The sequence below is a fragment of the Hemiscyllium ocellatum genome, chromosome 8, assembly GCF_020745735.1.
Source record: "Hemiscyllium ocellatum isolate sHemOce1 chromosome 8, sHemOce1.pat.X.cur, whole genome shotgun sequence".
Taxonomy (NCBI): domain Eukaryota; kingdom Metazoa; phylum Chordata; class Chondrichthyes; order Orectolobiformes; family Hemiscylliidae; genus Hemiscyllium; species Hemiscyllium ocellatum.
The window spans coordinates 109,749,922-109,766,608 of record NC_083408.1 but is presented as its reverse complement, the minus strand read 5'-3'; the positions used below and the strand labels follow the sequence as shown (position 1 = coordinate 109,766,608).

Here is a 16,687-nt window from a genome sequence, read left to right as displayed (position 1 = left end):
CTACCTTCCCCTCAGCCCCATCCCCTCCCATTTCTCCCATATATCTCTCAGCCTGCTTATCCCCCCCCCCACCACCACCACCATTCCTGATGAAGAGATTATGGTCGAAACATCAACTCTCTTGCTCCTTGGATACTGCCTGAATGACTGTGCTTTTCCAGCGCCACACTTTTTGACTGAGTAACCAGAAGTCAATGCTGCGAATTGCTTTTGCTATGCTCATCATGGAACATTGGAGCAGTTATACAGCTCAAAGCAATCACTGGTCAGCACTCATGGACTCTGACAGAATCCAAACTGAGCATCAGTGAGCCACCTTTCCTCTCTTTAGTGTTGCTAGATAAACCTGTCGACGACCCTTCCATTACTTTATTGATGATTGAGAGTAGTCTGATCGAGCAGTAACTGGTTGGGTTGGGTTTGTCCTGCTTTTTGTCTACAGGATGTTCTTGGGCAATTTTCTACCTTATCAGATTGATGCCAGTGTGTCATTGTGGAACAGCCTGACCAGCAGTGTGGCTAATTTCGGAAAGCAAGTCTTCAGTACCATTGCTGGAATGTTGTCAGGCACCATAGCCTTTGTTGTATCAATTGCCTCCTGCCATTCCTTGGTGTCATGTGGAATGAATCAAATTCGTTGAAAACTGGCATCTGTATTGCTGGGCATTTCAGGAGGAGGCTGAGATGAATCAACTCCTCAGCGATCTTCTGGCTGAAGATGGATGATATGTTGGACTCCCTCATCATTGAGGATGGGAATGTTGTAGCGTTTCCACCTCCACTTTATCGTTTAATTGTCCACTGCTTTTCACAACTGGATTGGAAGGGCGTGAAGCTTAGATCTGAGGTATTGGTAAAAACCGAAAGGACTGCAGATGCCGGAAATCGGAAATGATATCAGAAATTTCTGGAAAAACTCAGCAAGACAGGCAGCATCTGTGGAGAGAAAGTAGAGTTACATTTCGGGTCAGGTGACGCGTTATGAGAAGGGACACTGAACCCGAAACGTTAGCTCTCGTTTCTCTCCACAAATACTGCCTGACCTGCTGAGTTTTTCAAGCAATTTCTATTTTTGTTTCTGGTTGTGGGATTGCTTGGCCTTGTCTATTGCATGCTCTTTGGCGTTGTAGCTTCACCAAGTGAGTTCCTTCAGCATTGAATCCAAACTTATGGGGAAAAGGTCAGAAAATGAAGTTGAGGATCATCAGATCAGCCACAATCTCATTGAACAGCAGAATAGATTCAATGGTCAAATGGCCAACGTCTGTGTGGAGTTGCATTCATCTAGGCAAATGACAATTATTTCATCACATTGCTGACTTGTCCCTTGTGGATTTGGACAGATTTTGGGGAGTGAGAAAATGAGTTGCTTGCCACAGAATTCCTAGCCTCTGAATTGCTCTTGTATCCACAATATTTATAAGGCAGATTGAATTCAGTTTCTGATCAGTGGTAATCACACAATGTTGATAGTGGAGTATTCAATGATAGTAATACAATTGAATGGAGGGGTTGGTCAGCTCAGTCAGCTGGACAGCTGGCTTGTGATGCAGAGGGACTCCAACTGCGCAGGTTCAACTGCTGTACCAGCAGAGGTCACTGCACTTTTCCTGTGACACACCCCCTCCCCCAAAACCTCCAGCCATATGTCTCTAATGAGAGTCCTCTGGGACTATAGTGACTTTCCCGCTCGTTGAATATGATGGGGAAATGATTAGATTCCCTTTTCCTGTGGATAGTCATTGCCTGACACTTGAGTGGCCACTCACCAGCCAGATGTATCACCCCTGGAATGATGACTAGTTGAACACCTGAGAATCAAGTTCATAAAAAGTCTTCAGTTGAAGTAGAGATCGAGGGTATGGGATAACAGTACCAGGGCATGGAGGGAATTCAGTCCCCATTTTAAAGTCAATATATTCATTGCTTATTTTTATACTCTTAAGCCTAAGTTTTGAAGCTGCAAACCAGGATGTCAATATTCCTAACTAGAATGCTTGGTTATTTCTCCCTCAATCAGCTATTTTCCACTGACTGTAATTTTATTGGAGAAATAACCTGCAGTTATCTGGATATGATCAGGATCGGGAGTTCTATTTGCTGTGCTTCATGAACAGACTAAGAGGATTGTTTTTCATGCTGTTCAAATAGGCTTTATTTGGAAGCCAAGACGTTCCCAAGCCCCCACTTCTCGCCTTGAAACAGCCGCCAAACCTTAAACAGATTATTGTTTGCAGCAAATTGCAACATCAACCACAACAATGGCAACCACTGCACGATGTGTCAGAGTGTCGACACCGATACCACCATTACACATGGGGACACCTCCCACCATATACGTGGCAGGTACTCATGTGACTCAGCCAACATTGTCTATCATACGCTGCAGACAAGGATGCCCCGAGACATGGTACATTGGCGAGACCAAGCAAACATTACGACCATGGATGAATGGACACCGCACAACAGTCACCAGTCAGGGAACACTTCAGCGGTCTGGGACATTTGGCCTCAGACCTTTGGGTGACCGTCCTCTAAGGTGGACTTTGGGACAGCCGACAACACAGAGTGGCCAAGTAGAGGCTCACAGCCAAGTTCAGTACCCATGGGGATGGCCTCAACCAGAACCTTGGGTTCATGTCACACTACAGGTGACCCACTGCATGAGACACACACACGCACGCGCTCTCACATACCACACTCTTACATAGACAATAGGTGCAGGAGTAGGCCATTCTGCCCTTCGAGCCTGCACCACCATTCAATATGATCATGGCTGATCATCCTTAATCAGTATCCTGTTCCTGCCTTATCTCCATAACCCTTGATTCCACTTTTCTTGAGAGCTCTATCCAACTCTTTCTTAAATGAATCCAGAGACTGGGCCTCCACTGCCCTCTGGGGCAGAGCATTCCACACAGCCACCGCTCTCTGGGTGAAGACATTTCTCCTCATCTCTGTCCTAAATAGTCTACCCTGTATTTCTAAGCTGTGTCCTCTGGTTCGGCACTCACCCATCAGCGGAAACATGTTTCCTGCCTCCAGAGTGTCCAATCCTTTAATAATCTTATATGTCTCAATCAGATCCCCTCTCAGTCTTCTAAACTCAATGGTATACAAGCCCAATTGCTCCAGTCTATCAGCATAAGGTAGTCCCGCCATTCCAGGAATTGACCTTGTGAACTTAGACTGCGCTCCCTCAATAGCCAGAATGTCTTTCCTCAAATTTGGAGACCAGAACTGCACACAGTACTCCAGGTGTGGTCTCACCAGGGCCCTGCACAGCTGCAGAAGAACCTCTTTGCTTCTATACTCAATCCCTCTTGTTATGAAGGCCAGCATGCTATTAACCTTCTTCACTACCTGCTGTACCTGCATGCTTACCTTCATTGACTGATGTACAAGAACACCCAGATCTCTTTGTATTGCCCCGTTACCTAAATTGATTCCATTTAGGTAGTAATCTGCCTTCCTGTTCTTGCCACCAGAGTGGTTAACCATACATTTATCCACATTAAACTGCATCTGCCATGCATCTGACCACTCACCTAACCTGTCCAGGTCACCTTGTAATCTCCTAACATCCTCCTCACATTTCACGGTGCCACCAAGCTTAGTATCATCAGCAAATTTGCTAATGTTATTACTAATACCATCTTCTATATCATTAATATATATTGTAAAAAGCTGCGGCCCCAGCACTGATCCCTGCGGTACCCCACTGGTCACTGCCTGCCATTTCGAAATGGAGCCGTTTATCACTACTCTTTGTTTCCTGTCAGCCAACCAACTTTCAATCCAAGTTAGTACTTTGCCCCCAATACCATGCGCCCTAATTTTGCTCACTAACCTCCTATGTGGGACTTTATCAAAAGCTTTATGAAAGTCCAGGTACACTACATCTACTGGATCTCCCTCGTCCATCTTCAGAGTTATATCCTCAAATAATTCCAGAAGATTAGTCAAGTATGATTTCCCCTTCATAAATCCATGCTGACTCTGACCTATCCTGTTACTACTATCCAGATGTGTCATAATTTCATCCTTTATAATAGACTCCAGCATCTTTCCCACTACTGAGGTCAGACTAACTGGTCTATAATTTCCTGCTTTCTCTCTCACCTTTCTTAAAAAGTGGTACAACATTAGCCACCCTCCAGTCCGCAGGAACTGATCCCGAATCTATCGTACTCTGGAAAATATTCACCAACGCATCCACAATTTCTCAAGCCACCTCCTTCAGTACCCTGGGATGTAGACCATCAGGGCCCAGGGACTTATCAACTTTCAGACCTAACAGTCTCTCCAACACCAATTCCTGGCAAATATAAATTCCCTTCAGTTCAGGTCCTTCAGCGACTGTTACCTCAGGGAGATTGCTTGTGTCTTCTCCAGTGAACACAGATCTGAAATACCTTTTCAATTCTTCTGCCATTTCTTTGTTCCCTGTAATATATTACCCTGTTTCTGTTTTCAAGGGCCCAATTTTAGTCTTAAACATTTTTTTGCCTTTCACCTATCTAAAAAAGCTTTTACTATCCTCCTTTATATTTTTGACCAGTTTACCTTCGTACCTCATTTTTTCTCTGCGTATTTCCTTCTTAGTAATCCTCTGTTGTTCTTTAAAAGCTTCCCAGTCCTCCGTTTTCCCACTTATCTTTGCTATGTTATACTTTTTCCTCTTTTAACTTTACATGTTTCTTAACTTCCCTCGTCAGCCACGGCCACCCATGTCTCCTCCTAGGATCTTTCTTCCTTTTTGGAATGAACTGATCCTGCATCTTCTGCATTTTACAGAGAAGTATCTGCCATTGTTCCTCCACTGTCATCCCTGCTAAGGTATTGCACCATTGAACTTTGGCCAGCTACTCCCTCATAGCTCATAGTTCCCTTTATTCAACTGAAATATTGTCACTTCTGATTGTACCCTCTCCCTCTCAAATTGCAGATTGAAGCTTATTGTATTATGGTCACTACTTCCCAATGGCTCCTTCACTTCGAGGTCCTTGATCAATTCTGGTTCGTTGCACAATATCAGATCCAGAATTGCCTTCTCCCTGGGAGGCTTCAGCACGAGCTGTTCTCAGAATCCATCTCGGAGGCACTCCACAAAGTCCCTTTCTTGAGGTCCAATACCATCCTGATTCTCCCAGTCTACCTGCATGTTAAAATCCCCATAACAACTGTAGTAACATCTTTGCGACAGGTCAATTTCAGCTCCTGATCCAGACTACTGTTTGAGGGCCTGTAGATAACTCCCAAGAAGGTCTTTTTACCCTTAGAATTTCTCAGCTCTATCCATACTGACTCTACGCCTCCTGATTCTAGGTCCCCCCGCACAAAGGACTGAATATCATCCCCACCCCCTCTGCCCGTCAGTCTGTCCTTACGATAGCATGTGTCGCCTTGAAATTCATTTCCCAGGCCCTGTCCACTTGAAGCCACGTCTTAGTTATCCCCACAATATTGTATCTGCCAATTTCCAAAAGAGCCTCAAGCTCATCCATCTTATTTCTAATGCTTCGTGCTTTCATATATAGTCTTTTTAATTTGTTTCTGCCCTCACCCTTCCCATCAACTCCTATTTCACTCAATCTTACACCATGATCCCTTTTTGAGTTTTCTGCCTCATTGATACCATTGTCTTTCTTGACTTCCCTTGTTCTAACTTTCCCTTCAATTTCCTTCTTAAACATCCAGTTTGTCCCCCCCCTCCGCTATTTAGTTTAAACGCAGCTGTGTTGCAGTAGCAAACCTGCCTGCCAGAATGCTGGTCCCCAACCTATTAAGGTGCAAACCGTCTCTCTTGTATAATTTATGCTTACCACAAAACATACCCCAGTGATCCAAGAATTTAAATCCTTGCTTCCTGCACCAGTTCCCCAGCCACACGTTCAAGTCCATTATCTTCCTGTTTCTGGACACACCAGCCCAAGGAAATGGAAGCAAACCGGAGATAACCACCCTGGAAGTCATGCCTTTCAGCCTTCTTCCTAGTTCTCCGCAGTCCCGCTGAAATATGTTCCTTCTCTTGTTCCCGACATCATTTGTGCCGACAGGTACCACCACCTGTGGCTCTTCACCCTCGTCCTTGAGGATTTCCTGCACTCTGTCTGTGATGTCTTTAACCCTGGCACTAGGAAGGCAACACACCATCCTTAAGTCCCGCCTGCTGCCACAAAAGCCCCGGTCAGTTCCTGTCACTATGGAGTCCCCTATTACCATGGCTCTGTGCGATGGCCGACTCTTCCACTCTGTCTCCACGCCAACTTTTGATTGACAGACCTGGCCACCTCGCAGACTGGCAGTGTCATCTGTCTCTACTGTTTCCAAAAGATTCAACTTGTTCCTGACAGGTACTTCCCCTGGGGTCTCTTGCACCTGTCTCCTCTCTGCCTTCCTCATCGTCTGCTCTCTTCTGGTATGGTCGGTGTAATAACCTCGCTGAAGGTCTTGTCCAGAAAGATCTCGTTCTCTCGGATGAGCCTAAGGTCCTCGAGTTCTTTACGCTCACGCAGACTCTCTCACACGCACAAACATACACTCCACCCAAACTCACACATGCACCCTCTTATAGGCTTATATCCCGTCACATTCACACACACACTTTACTAATCTTGCCCACACGCAATCACACACTCTCTCACGTGCACTCACACTCGCACGCACACACTCATACGAACACATTCATGCTGTCTCTCTTTTCTGCAAACTGTGGAGGTGCCGGTTTTGGACTGGGGTGTACAAAGTTATCACACAACACGAGGTTATAGTCCAACAGGTTTAATTGGAGGCGCTAGCTTTCGAAGCGCTGCTCCTTCATCAGGTGATTTTGGAGCAAAATGTGGAGCAGAGGTTTATAGGGTTAATTTGTATTTGCAGAATTATGTTTTCGGATACATTCTATTTTGCTCAAAAAATGCAGAACCTGCAGGCAGTCAATCCATGTAATATTTTGTAAATTCCATTTTGAAAATAGAACTGATCTGACTCAAGATTGGGATACAGGCAGACCCTTAACTTCACATCGTTAAGGCATTGTCTGAGCTGAGATGTCACCTTCTGTTATAAAACCTTAAGATATCTTGCAAACATGACTTAAAAGAAGTTCTGGTATTTACATATTAAAGAACCGAAACCAGCAAACCCATTCTAAAAGGTGAAAGACTTAACAATCTAGGTTTGTTCAATGTATCACTGTATCACCGTAATCTTTTGCTTTAAATTATGTGTCTTAAGGTCCTGCTTCACAACCACCTGATGAAGGAGCAGCTAGTGCTTCCAAATAAACTTTTTAGTCTACAACCTGGTGTTGTGTGATTTTTAACTTTGTCCACCCATGACCAACACCAGCTCCCCCACATCAGCACTAATGGTGACAGTGCTACAGGAGACGAATATGTTTACACCCATACCTGGTGTAGTCTGTTAAGTATACAGGGTGTACGCTTAATGCAGAGTGTACTACATTAAGAAGGACATATGTCCCTTTGCTGAAAGCAAGTGAAAACTTTCTGGTGGTGCTGTGTTGAGTTCCTAGATATTCCAGGGCATGGTGCATCATGCTTGGAGAGAGTGCAAAGGATTACGTGATTTATCCATGCAAAGGCTTCAGCAGCTGTGGGGGAGCAACAGTGAATGGTGTCTCTGGGTCTGAAAGACAACAGAGAGGTAGAGCAAAGCTGCACAGAGGTTAGTCTCTGCACAATGTCCTCTACTACGTTGGAGTTGGAGGCCTCCATGCTCCTTAACAGAGACAGGAGACCATCAGGCAGGCTAGTCATTGTACTGAACAGCTTGGTGTTCTTGTCTATCAGCATTGCTTAAGCTGCCCAGTCAAGATCCTCATGTGATCCTTGATAAAACTCTTCAGCAACCTCACCCCTCTCGGGAGCTGTCAAACTAACAATGCTATCACACCTGTCCTGGCCACAGTCTTTGATGGCCTTATTCCTGTCAACCAAGACTATTAAGGTTCTAGTGCTGCACCTTCACACTGGAACTCTCTCCCTGTTCAGGTATTTCCATTTTCCATTTTTTGCAATTGCAGCTATAGTTTTCAGCATTCTTCTGTAATTCATTGCAGATTCCTTTTAAGTTGGATAGATTGTACCACACAGTTACTAGTGCACGTGGGAAAACATTCACCCTGCAGATACTCTGCCCAGTGCTGCAAGGGGGCACCAACTTTGCCCGAAACGTCAACTCTACTGCTCCCCGGTTGCTGCCTGACCTGCTGTGCTTTTCCAGTACCACATTCCACCTAAATGGGCAGATCACAGTCCAAGAGTGATGTTTGCTGAAAATGTGTTGCTGGAAAAGAGCAGCAGGTCAGGCAGCATCCAAGGAGCAGGAGAATCGACATTTCGGGCCTGAGCCCTTCTTCAGGATTCCTGAAGAAGGGCTCATGCCCGAAATGTCGTTTCTTCTGCTCCTTGGATGCTGCCTGACCTGCTGCTCTTTTCCAGCAACACATTTTCAGCTCTGATCTCTAGCATCTGCAGTCCTCACTTTCTCCACCAAGAGTGATGTTTGTCAGCCACATTTCTCCTAATTTCTCCTGCTGCTGTGCCGACCTCCAAGGTCCATGTACAAAGCACAAATCAATGTGTAGGTAAACCAGCCCACACGCAGACTGTCCGAGTAGCTGTGTGCAATCACACAGCTTAGAGAGAATGTTATGTGTGAGTGCCTCTAAACAATTATCCAACATAGACATGTAAATAGAAACACTGCGTTTTTCATACTTTTTTATTATTTATTAGATGTGGCAATATTGGTTGACCATTTACTGGTTTTCTTTGAACTGAGTCTTCATCACTTCAGTGGACAGTCAAGAGTCAGCCATGTTGCTGTGGGTCTGGAATCACATGTGAGCCAGTTAGGAACGACTGATTTCCTTCCCTTAAGGACATTCGTGAACCAGATGGGTTTTTACGATAATTAATTGTAGTTTCAAGGCCCCATGTCTGAGACTAGCTTTATTTTCCAGATTTGTTTATCCACTGAATCCAAGTTCCACAGCTGCTGTGGTGGGATTCCCACATTCCCAAACCAATAGTTTGGATTACTGGATTACTTATCCAGTGACATGACCATTGCCACCATCCCTCGCAGCTATTAGAAACTTCAAAATAGTCATTCCATCCTCCTACTAATTAGACTTGTTGCCTTTCGCCTGGCAGGTGTGTGAGGGGATGCAGTTATAATAGGACATGCTAACATGCACAGAAAGAAGGCTGGCTGTTTGCCTCTATACAAAATCTGCCTTGGGCTCTTGTAGTGCAGTGTTGTGTCCTTATTCTGGGCTGGAAGGCTCAGGTTCCAGTCTCACCTGCTCCAGAGTTGTGTCATAACAAGTGGGTGGCACAGTGGTTAGCACCGTTGCCTCACAGCGCCAGAGACCCAGTTCATTTCCCGCCTCAGGTGTCTGACTGTGTGGAGTTTGCACGTTCTCCCCGTGTCTGCGTGGGTTTCCGCCGGGTGCTCCGGTTTCCTCCCACAGTTCAAAAATGTGCAGGTTAGGTGAATTGGCCATGCTAAATTGCCCGTAGTGTTAGGTGAAGGGGTGAAATGTAAGGGAATGAGTCTGGGTGGGTTGCGCTCCGGCGGGTCGGTGTGGACTTGTTGGGCCGAAGGGCCTGTTTCCACACTGTAAGTAATCTAATCTAATCTAAAATCTGAACAAATTAGTTAAAAGTATCGATACCATCCCTCCTACCATGATCATGGACAGGAGATCAGTTGCTGATGATTATTTAACCATCCAAAACTCCTCCTGCCCCCAACTGTAGTTGATAATTAATCCCTGTCAACTTTCAAGACAAATGCAGACAAAGAAATTCAGAATAGGAGCAAGGTTGTTAGGAATAGAATGCAGATGTATAAATTGTAAGTGAGTGTCAAATCCCCGCTATCAATATGCTGGGGTTACCACTGACTAGAAAATCAACTGGGCTCTCCATATAAAAAAATCATTGTTACAAGAGCTGGTCAAAGGCTAGGAATATTACGGCAAGTAACTCACCTCCTGATTCCTCAAAGTCAGTCCATCATCGACACTGTACAGGTCAGGAGTGTGAATGGCATTCTTCCCACCCACCTGAATGCAGCCCAACAACACTCAAGAAGTTTGACAAAACTTCCTGACATCCAGGACAAAACAGCCATTTAATTGGCACCACATCCACAAGCATCCAATCTCTCCACCATCAACACTCAGTAGCAGCAGTGTGAGCCATCTACAAGATGCATTGCAGAAATTTATCCAAGATCTTTACACAGCACCTTCCAAACCAATGACCACTTGCATTTGGAAAGACCAAGACAACAGATACATGGGAACTCCACCATCTTCAAGTTCCCTTCCAACCCACTCACAATCCTGACTTGGAAATATATCTCCATTCGTTCACTATCACTCCCTTTCCAATAGTATTGTGGATCTACCTACAGCATATGGACTGCATCAGTTCAAGAAGGCAGCTCATCACCACCTTCTCAAAGGTAAACACAGATAGCCAGCTGTGCTCACATCCCATGAGAGAATGAAAAACAAGTCAATTTTTATAGCACCTTTAACATCCCAAGGTGTTTCACAGGAGAGACGTCCAAACAAAATTTGACACTTGAGCCACGCAAGGATATATTAGGACGAGTGACCAAAGGTTTAGTCAAATAAGTAGAGTATAGGCATGTCCTAAAGAGTGAGAAGAGGGAGGGATATTTCTTATGACTTGCCTGTGCTCCAAATTCAAACCCCCTCCCCCTCTGGCTACTGCCAGGGAGCCAAACTAACCAAAAGGTGCAAAGAACTCTAATGCTTCTACAAATGAATGGAGCAGTTTCATAGCAAGAGACACACTGCAAAATGATCCTGCAGAGTTGCTCTGAAATCACCAGAATAGCAAGCTTGCTGTCTGGGAGCCTGCTTGATGAGGGAAAGCTCCATTAAATACCAATCAGTATCGGATTGTTTTGGCTCATTGTACTGCCAGTCGCTCCCCAAACACACAGAAAGACATTCAATGCTATGGGAATTTAATAGGTGTATGCCAGAAGAAAATTCTTTTATTAACTCCTAATTTATCCCTACGTAGTGGTATAATCAACGTTGTTGAATGTAAGCCCATGGTGTCTGCATATGCAGTTTCTCCATGACAGGATCCTGCTGTGTAGGGCCCAATTTGTATTTGCCTTATATGATTTGTGTTGCCCATTTTCATTTTCCCTACCATGCCTGCCCCAACCTATCCTCTGATTCATAACAATGTTAAAGGAAACAGCTTCTGCATCTTCAGTAACTTTCTGAAGCTCAAAATGTCTTCACGTGCTTTTAGACAATTTGTAAAGTGTCTTCCCTTTTGCAATATGTGGAAGAACAGCAGCCAATTATCACACAGCAAGCTCTCACAAACAGCCAGAAGTCCATGACCAATCTGCCTCTTATTTTTAGTGACAGTGGTTGAGAGATAAATATTGACCCCAATGCTGAGAAGATCTCTTCAAAATGGTCCCACAGGATCTTTTGGATCCACCCGCGAAGGTTGATCAACAATTTTTCAACTGAAGACAGCAGCTCTGACAGTGTGGTGACGCTCTCTGAACCGCACTCAGTGTGTCAGTCCAAGCCTGTGCTCCATTCATCCATTTTACTGCCTGGTAAAAGATGCTCTTTGGTCAGCCTGAAACTTGTTAGTCTTCCAGAACAAGGCGTTGACCCTGACAAATGTTGCAGACTGGCACAATGCAAGGTCCAGGACTAAACCTGGGGCAGCTGGTGCCAAGGAGCAGTGGGAAAAGACCACTGTCTGAGAACCTTCTGCTAAATTGGGGTCTGTTCAGTTTTTGGACCCTGCTGGTGTCTCAAATACATGTAAGTAGAGTCTTGTACAAGTAAGAGATGCCTTTGGTTTGTTTAGATAGAGTCAAACTCTGATGTTTGTTTGTTTCCTTGATATGCCACTATACAGAGCCGAACTGCATTTGTAACTATACATATGATATATATTTCTGAAATGCAAAAGCACTTCAGTATCTCCTGTGATTGTGAAAGATCACAACAAGCAGTACACTTAAACTGGGCCAAGATGGTTTAGGCTTCCAGCTATTCCCAGGTGAGTTGTGTCCAGGGTTCAGAAGGTTGAGAAAGATCGGAAGAGTATAGTGTTGTCTTTCATGCTTGTTGTGTATTTTGTCTGTGCCTGTGAATGTGACTAAATCCAGGCTAGAAATATTTCCAGATCATTGGCACTGAACAAGAAGAACAGATCCCCCATTCACTGCCTTCTGAACATTTTATTCCCCATTACTCTCACATCTGTCAGTCCCTGGCTTAAAGAACCCAGAGCAACCGAGTGAAGAGCCACATCCTGCAGAGTGACAATTGAATCGCAAGCTGATGAGTGGAGCAATTTGCATAGATCTATAAGCGCAGTAACTGAATCACTTTAGACGCTGAGGCATTTTTTTGAAATAAAAAGTTTATTGCTGGACATAACGCCCCCTCCCGCCCTGTCTGTGTGCAGCAGGAGCACGAGTTGGAGTGATATATCATTGGGCTGGCTTCCCCTGAGCCCCATAATACAGGGGGTTGGTAAAACTCCCACTGGATACCTGCCCTTGGGCTTATTGACACTGTTATATGCTTAAGTAAGTGGCAATTAAGGGTCTTAATCCGTTACCCAAAAATGCTAAGGAACGGGAGGTGAACGGCCAAGACTGTTTTGTGAATTGTATCCTCGAGAAGATGCAGAGGGTGGTCTGGATGACCTGTCCATTGGAGGGACTTGAATATGACACGACGTGTTCTTGCTACCGGGGCTGATGTTTTTTCTGAACAATGATGGGGGTGAAGTGGTACAAACGCCCTGGAGTACAACGCCTTCTTGTTGAACTTGGTGGCAGTCTTATTGAAATCAATGAACAACAAAAAAAAATTACATTTGTATTGTGCCTGTTGTGCAGGGAAAAATCCCAAAAGTGTCACATTTGCAATATCGAAAAACATTTGGTGGCATTGAGCCACGTAAGACAAATGAACAAAGGCACGGTCAAAGAGGAGCATCCGGAGACAGAAGAAAGAGCCAGAGAGGATTGTGACAGGAAATTCTGTGGAGTGCAATTTGAGCCCAAAACTATCCGACTCAGAGCAACACTGGGAAAGCTCACTCTCTCGGGTGGGAGTGAGGGAATTGGTGTTGCTGCTGAGAGTGAGAGGTTGTGTTCAACCAACTAGAAAGAGGAAGAATAGGCGACAAATGCAGTTATAGATCTAAGAGTCATAGAGATTTACAGCATGGAAACAGATCCTTCGGTCCAACCTGTCCATGCTAACCAGATATCCCAACCCAATCTAGTCCCACCTGCCAGCACCCGGCCCATATCTCCCCAAACCCTTTTCTGGCAGCAAACAATCCAGGATGCGGGCTAATGCCTCTGGTATGAACGCTCCTGTAAAATCTGAGATCGTTCAGTCACTCGATACTCAGAGAGATGCAATTGGGACTCCTGAACATAACAACAAGGAGCAGGAGTGGGCCATCTGGCCTTTTGAGCCTGTTCCACGATTCGGTATGATCAAGGCTGATCTTTTCTTGGCCTCACTTCCACTTACCCGCCCTCTCACCATATCCCTTAATTCCTTCATTGTTCAAAAAAAATCTACCTGAGCTTTAAAAGCATTTACTGAAGTAGAATTAACTACGTCACTGGGCAGGGAATTCCACAGATTCACAACTCTCTGGGTGAAGAAGTTTCTTCTCAATTCAGTCCTAAATCTGCTCCCCCTAATTTTGCGTCTATGCCCTCTTGTCCGAGTTTCACCCACCAGTGGAAACATCCTCTCTACTTTTATCTTATCCATTCCCTTCATAATTTTATATGTTTCTATGAGACTCCCCCTTATTCTTTTGAATTCGAATGAATATAATCCCAGTCTACTCAGTCTCTCCTCATAAGCCAACCCCCTCAACTCCAGAATCAACCTAGTGAACCTCCTCTGCACCCTCTGTAGTGCCAGCAAGGTTGAAAGGCATCTTCTTTCTTTCTCATCAGTGTCATTGTAAGACTTCATCTGTCTTCCTGCAGGGAAGTGGATCGAGATTTGGATGGCCACGTCAGCTTCAAGGACTTTGAGATTGTCATGCGCCATGAATGACAATCTAATGAAGCCTGGAGTGAGGAAGGATGTTGCAGATCTTTCAGCCCCAAGGCCAACAACACTGCTCCCTCAAGAATGGGGAGTGATCTGGGAGACAAAGCCATTGCTAAATCAGAAATGTCACCCCAAATGCAGTTTATATATTTCATGTTCTCCCTCCAACTGCAGCAGTGATTCAATATTCAATGTGGTATTTGTGTACTTCCAGGAACATGTAGCTTTGTTACAATGAATGCAATAAACTTGTTGTCTCATATGTTCTGCATCATATCTCGGTTCTAGCGGCAGATTCAAAGTGAATGGTTTAGTTCTCACACCATCTGCAGTCTCCTGAAAACATAGAAATAAGGAGTAGCACCTGGTCATTCAGCCTCCTGGGTCTGCTCTGTCATTCATGGGCATACAGCACGGAAACTGACCCTTCAGTCCAACTTGCCCACACCGACCAAACATCCCATTCTGACCTCGTACCATTTGCCATAATTTGGCCCACACCCCTCCAAACCCTTCCTATTCATTACCCATCAAAATGTCTTTTAAATGTTGTAATTGTGCCTGCTCCTACCACTTCTTTTGGCAGCTTGTTCCATACACGCATCACTGTCTGCATGAAAACATTACCCTTCAAGGCCTGATTAAATCTTTGCCCTCTCACCTTAAACCCATGCTGTCTAGTTTTGGACTTCCCCACTCTCAGAAAAAGTTGTTGGCTATTCATCCTATCCATGCCCCACATGATTTTATAAACCTTTATAAAAGACCCCTCAGCCTCCTACGCCCCAGGGAAAAAAGCCTTACCCTGTTCAGCCTCCCCCTAGAATTCAAACCCTCCAGTCCTGGCAACATCCTTGTAATTTTTTTTCAGTTGACTCTTAAGTTTAACAAAATCTTTCGTATAGATGGATGACCAGAATTGTACACAATATTCTAAAAGTGGTCTTACCAATGTCCTGTACAGCCGCAACACAACATCACCACTTCTCCACTCAATGTTCTGATCAACGAAGGCTAGCATGCCAAAAGCCTTCTCCACTCTCCTGCAAATCTAAAGGAACTATGTACGTGCACATTCAGGTTGGGCAACACTTCCCAGAGCCCTACCATTAAGTATATAAGTCGTGTCCTGGCTTGCCTTACCAAAATACAACACCTCACATTTAGCAACATTAAACTCCATCTGCCACTCCTCAACCCATTGGTCCATCTGATCATAGTCTCATTGTACTCTGAGGTAACCTTCTTCCCTGTCAACTATACAACCTATACTGGTGTCATCTGCAAACTTACTAACCATACCTCCTAGATCCACATCAAAGTCATTTATATAAATCATGAAACGCTGGTCACAGGCCTCCAGTCCAAAACAACCCTCTACCACCACCTACCTTCAAGCCAATTTTATATCCAATTGGCTAGCTGTCCCTGGATCTCATGTGTTCTAACCTTACCAACCAGTGTACCATCAGAACCTTGCTGACAGCTTTGCTGAAGTCCATATAGACAATGTCTATCGCTATCCTTTCATCAATCTTCTTCGCCACCTCTTCAAGAAACTCAATCAACTAGTGAGACACGATTTCCCATGCACAAAACCATGTTGACTATCCATAATCAGTGCACGTAAATCCTGTCCCTCAGAATTCCTCCAGCAACTTACCCACCACTGACGTTAGACTCACCAGTCTATATGTCCTTGGCTCTTCCTTACAGCCTTTCTTAAATAATAGTACCACATTAGCCGACCTCCAGTCTTCCAGTACCTGTAGCTGTCAATGATACAAATATCTCAGTAGGAGGCCCAGCAATCTCTTTAGATTGGAGTGCTGCTGGAAAAGCACAGCAGGTCAGGCAGCATCTGAGGACCAAGAAAATCGACGTTTCGGGCAAAAGCCCTTCATCAGGAATCTTTTCCCTAGCTTTCGACAATGTTCTGGGAAATACCTGATCAGGATTTATTTATTTAAATGTGTTTTCGGACTCCAGTATCAAGACATCACTGTTTATTTCCCCAAGTTCTTAGTTTCCATGTCCTTATCCACAGTAAATACTAACACAAAATATTTGTTTAGTATCTCATCCACTCTCATGTTCAACACATAAAGGCGCCCTAGTTACTCTTTTTCCCTTACTTATAGAATCTCTTTAGATTCCTTTAACTCTATTTGCCAAAGCTATCTCATGTCCACTTTTTGCTCTTTGTCTTACATATACTCCGACCCTCCAGGGAGAATAGCCCCAGCCTCTCCCTTTAGTTAAACTCTCCAACCCTGGCAACATACTTTTAAATATTTTCTGAAATATTTTCAAATTTCACAACATCCTTCCTGCAGCAGAGAGACTGGAATTGCACACAGTATTCTGATAGTGGCCTAACCAATGTCCTATACAGCTGCAGTATTTCCTTCCAACTCCTATACTCAATGCACTGACCAATAAAGGCAACCATACCAAACACCTTCCTCACTATCCTGTCTACCTGAAACTCCACTTTCAAGGAACTATGAACCTGCACTCCAAGGTCTCTGT

The 16,687-nt window shown here is 44.5% G+C and overlaps 1 protein-coding gene across 2 annotated transcripts in view; it reads left to right on the top strand.

Moving 5' to 3' along the window:
- efcab11 (EF-hand calcium binding domain 11) overlaps window positions 1-14,386 on the top strand; it is a 98,629-nt gene extending 84,243 nt beyond the window's left edge. For both annotated transcript variants that reach the window (XM_060829458.1, XM_060829455.1), the window contains one exon: window positions 14,089-14,386. In XM_060829458.1, coding sequence (XP_060685441.1) covers window positions 14,089-14,158 — 70 coding nt within the window. In that variant the 3' untranslated portion in view covers window positions 14,159-14,386. The remainder of the gene's footprint in view (window positions 1-14,088) is intronic.
- The last annotated feature ends 2,301 nt before the right edge of the window (window positions 14,387-16,687 follow it).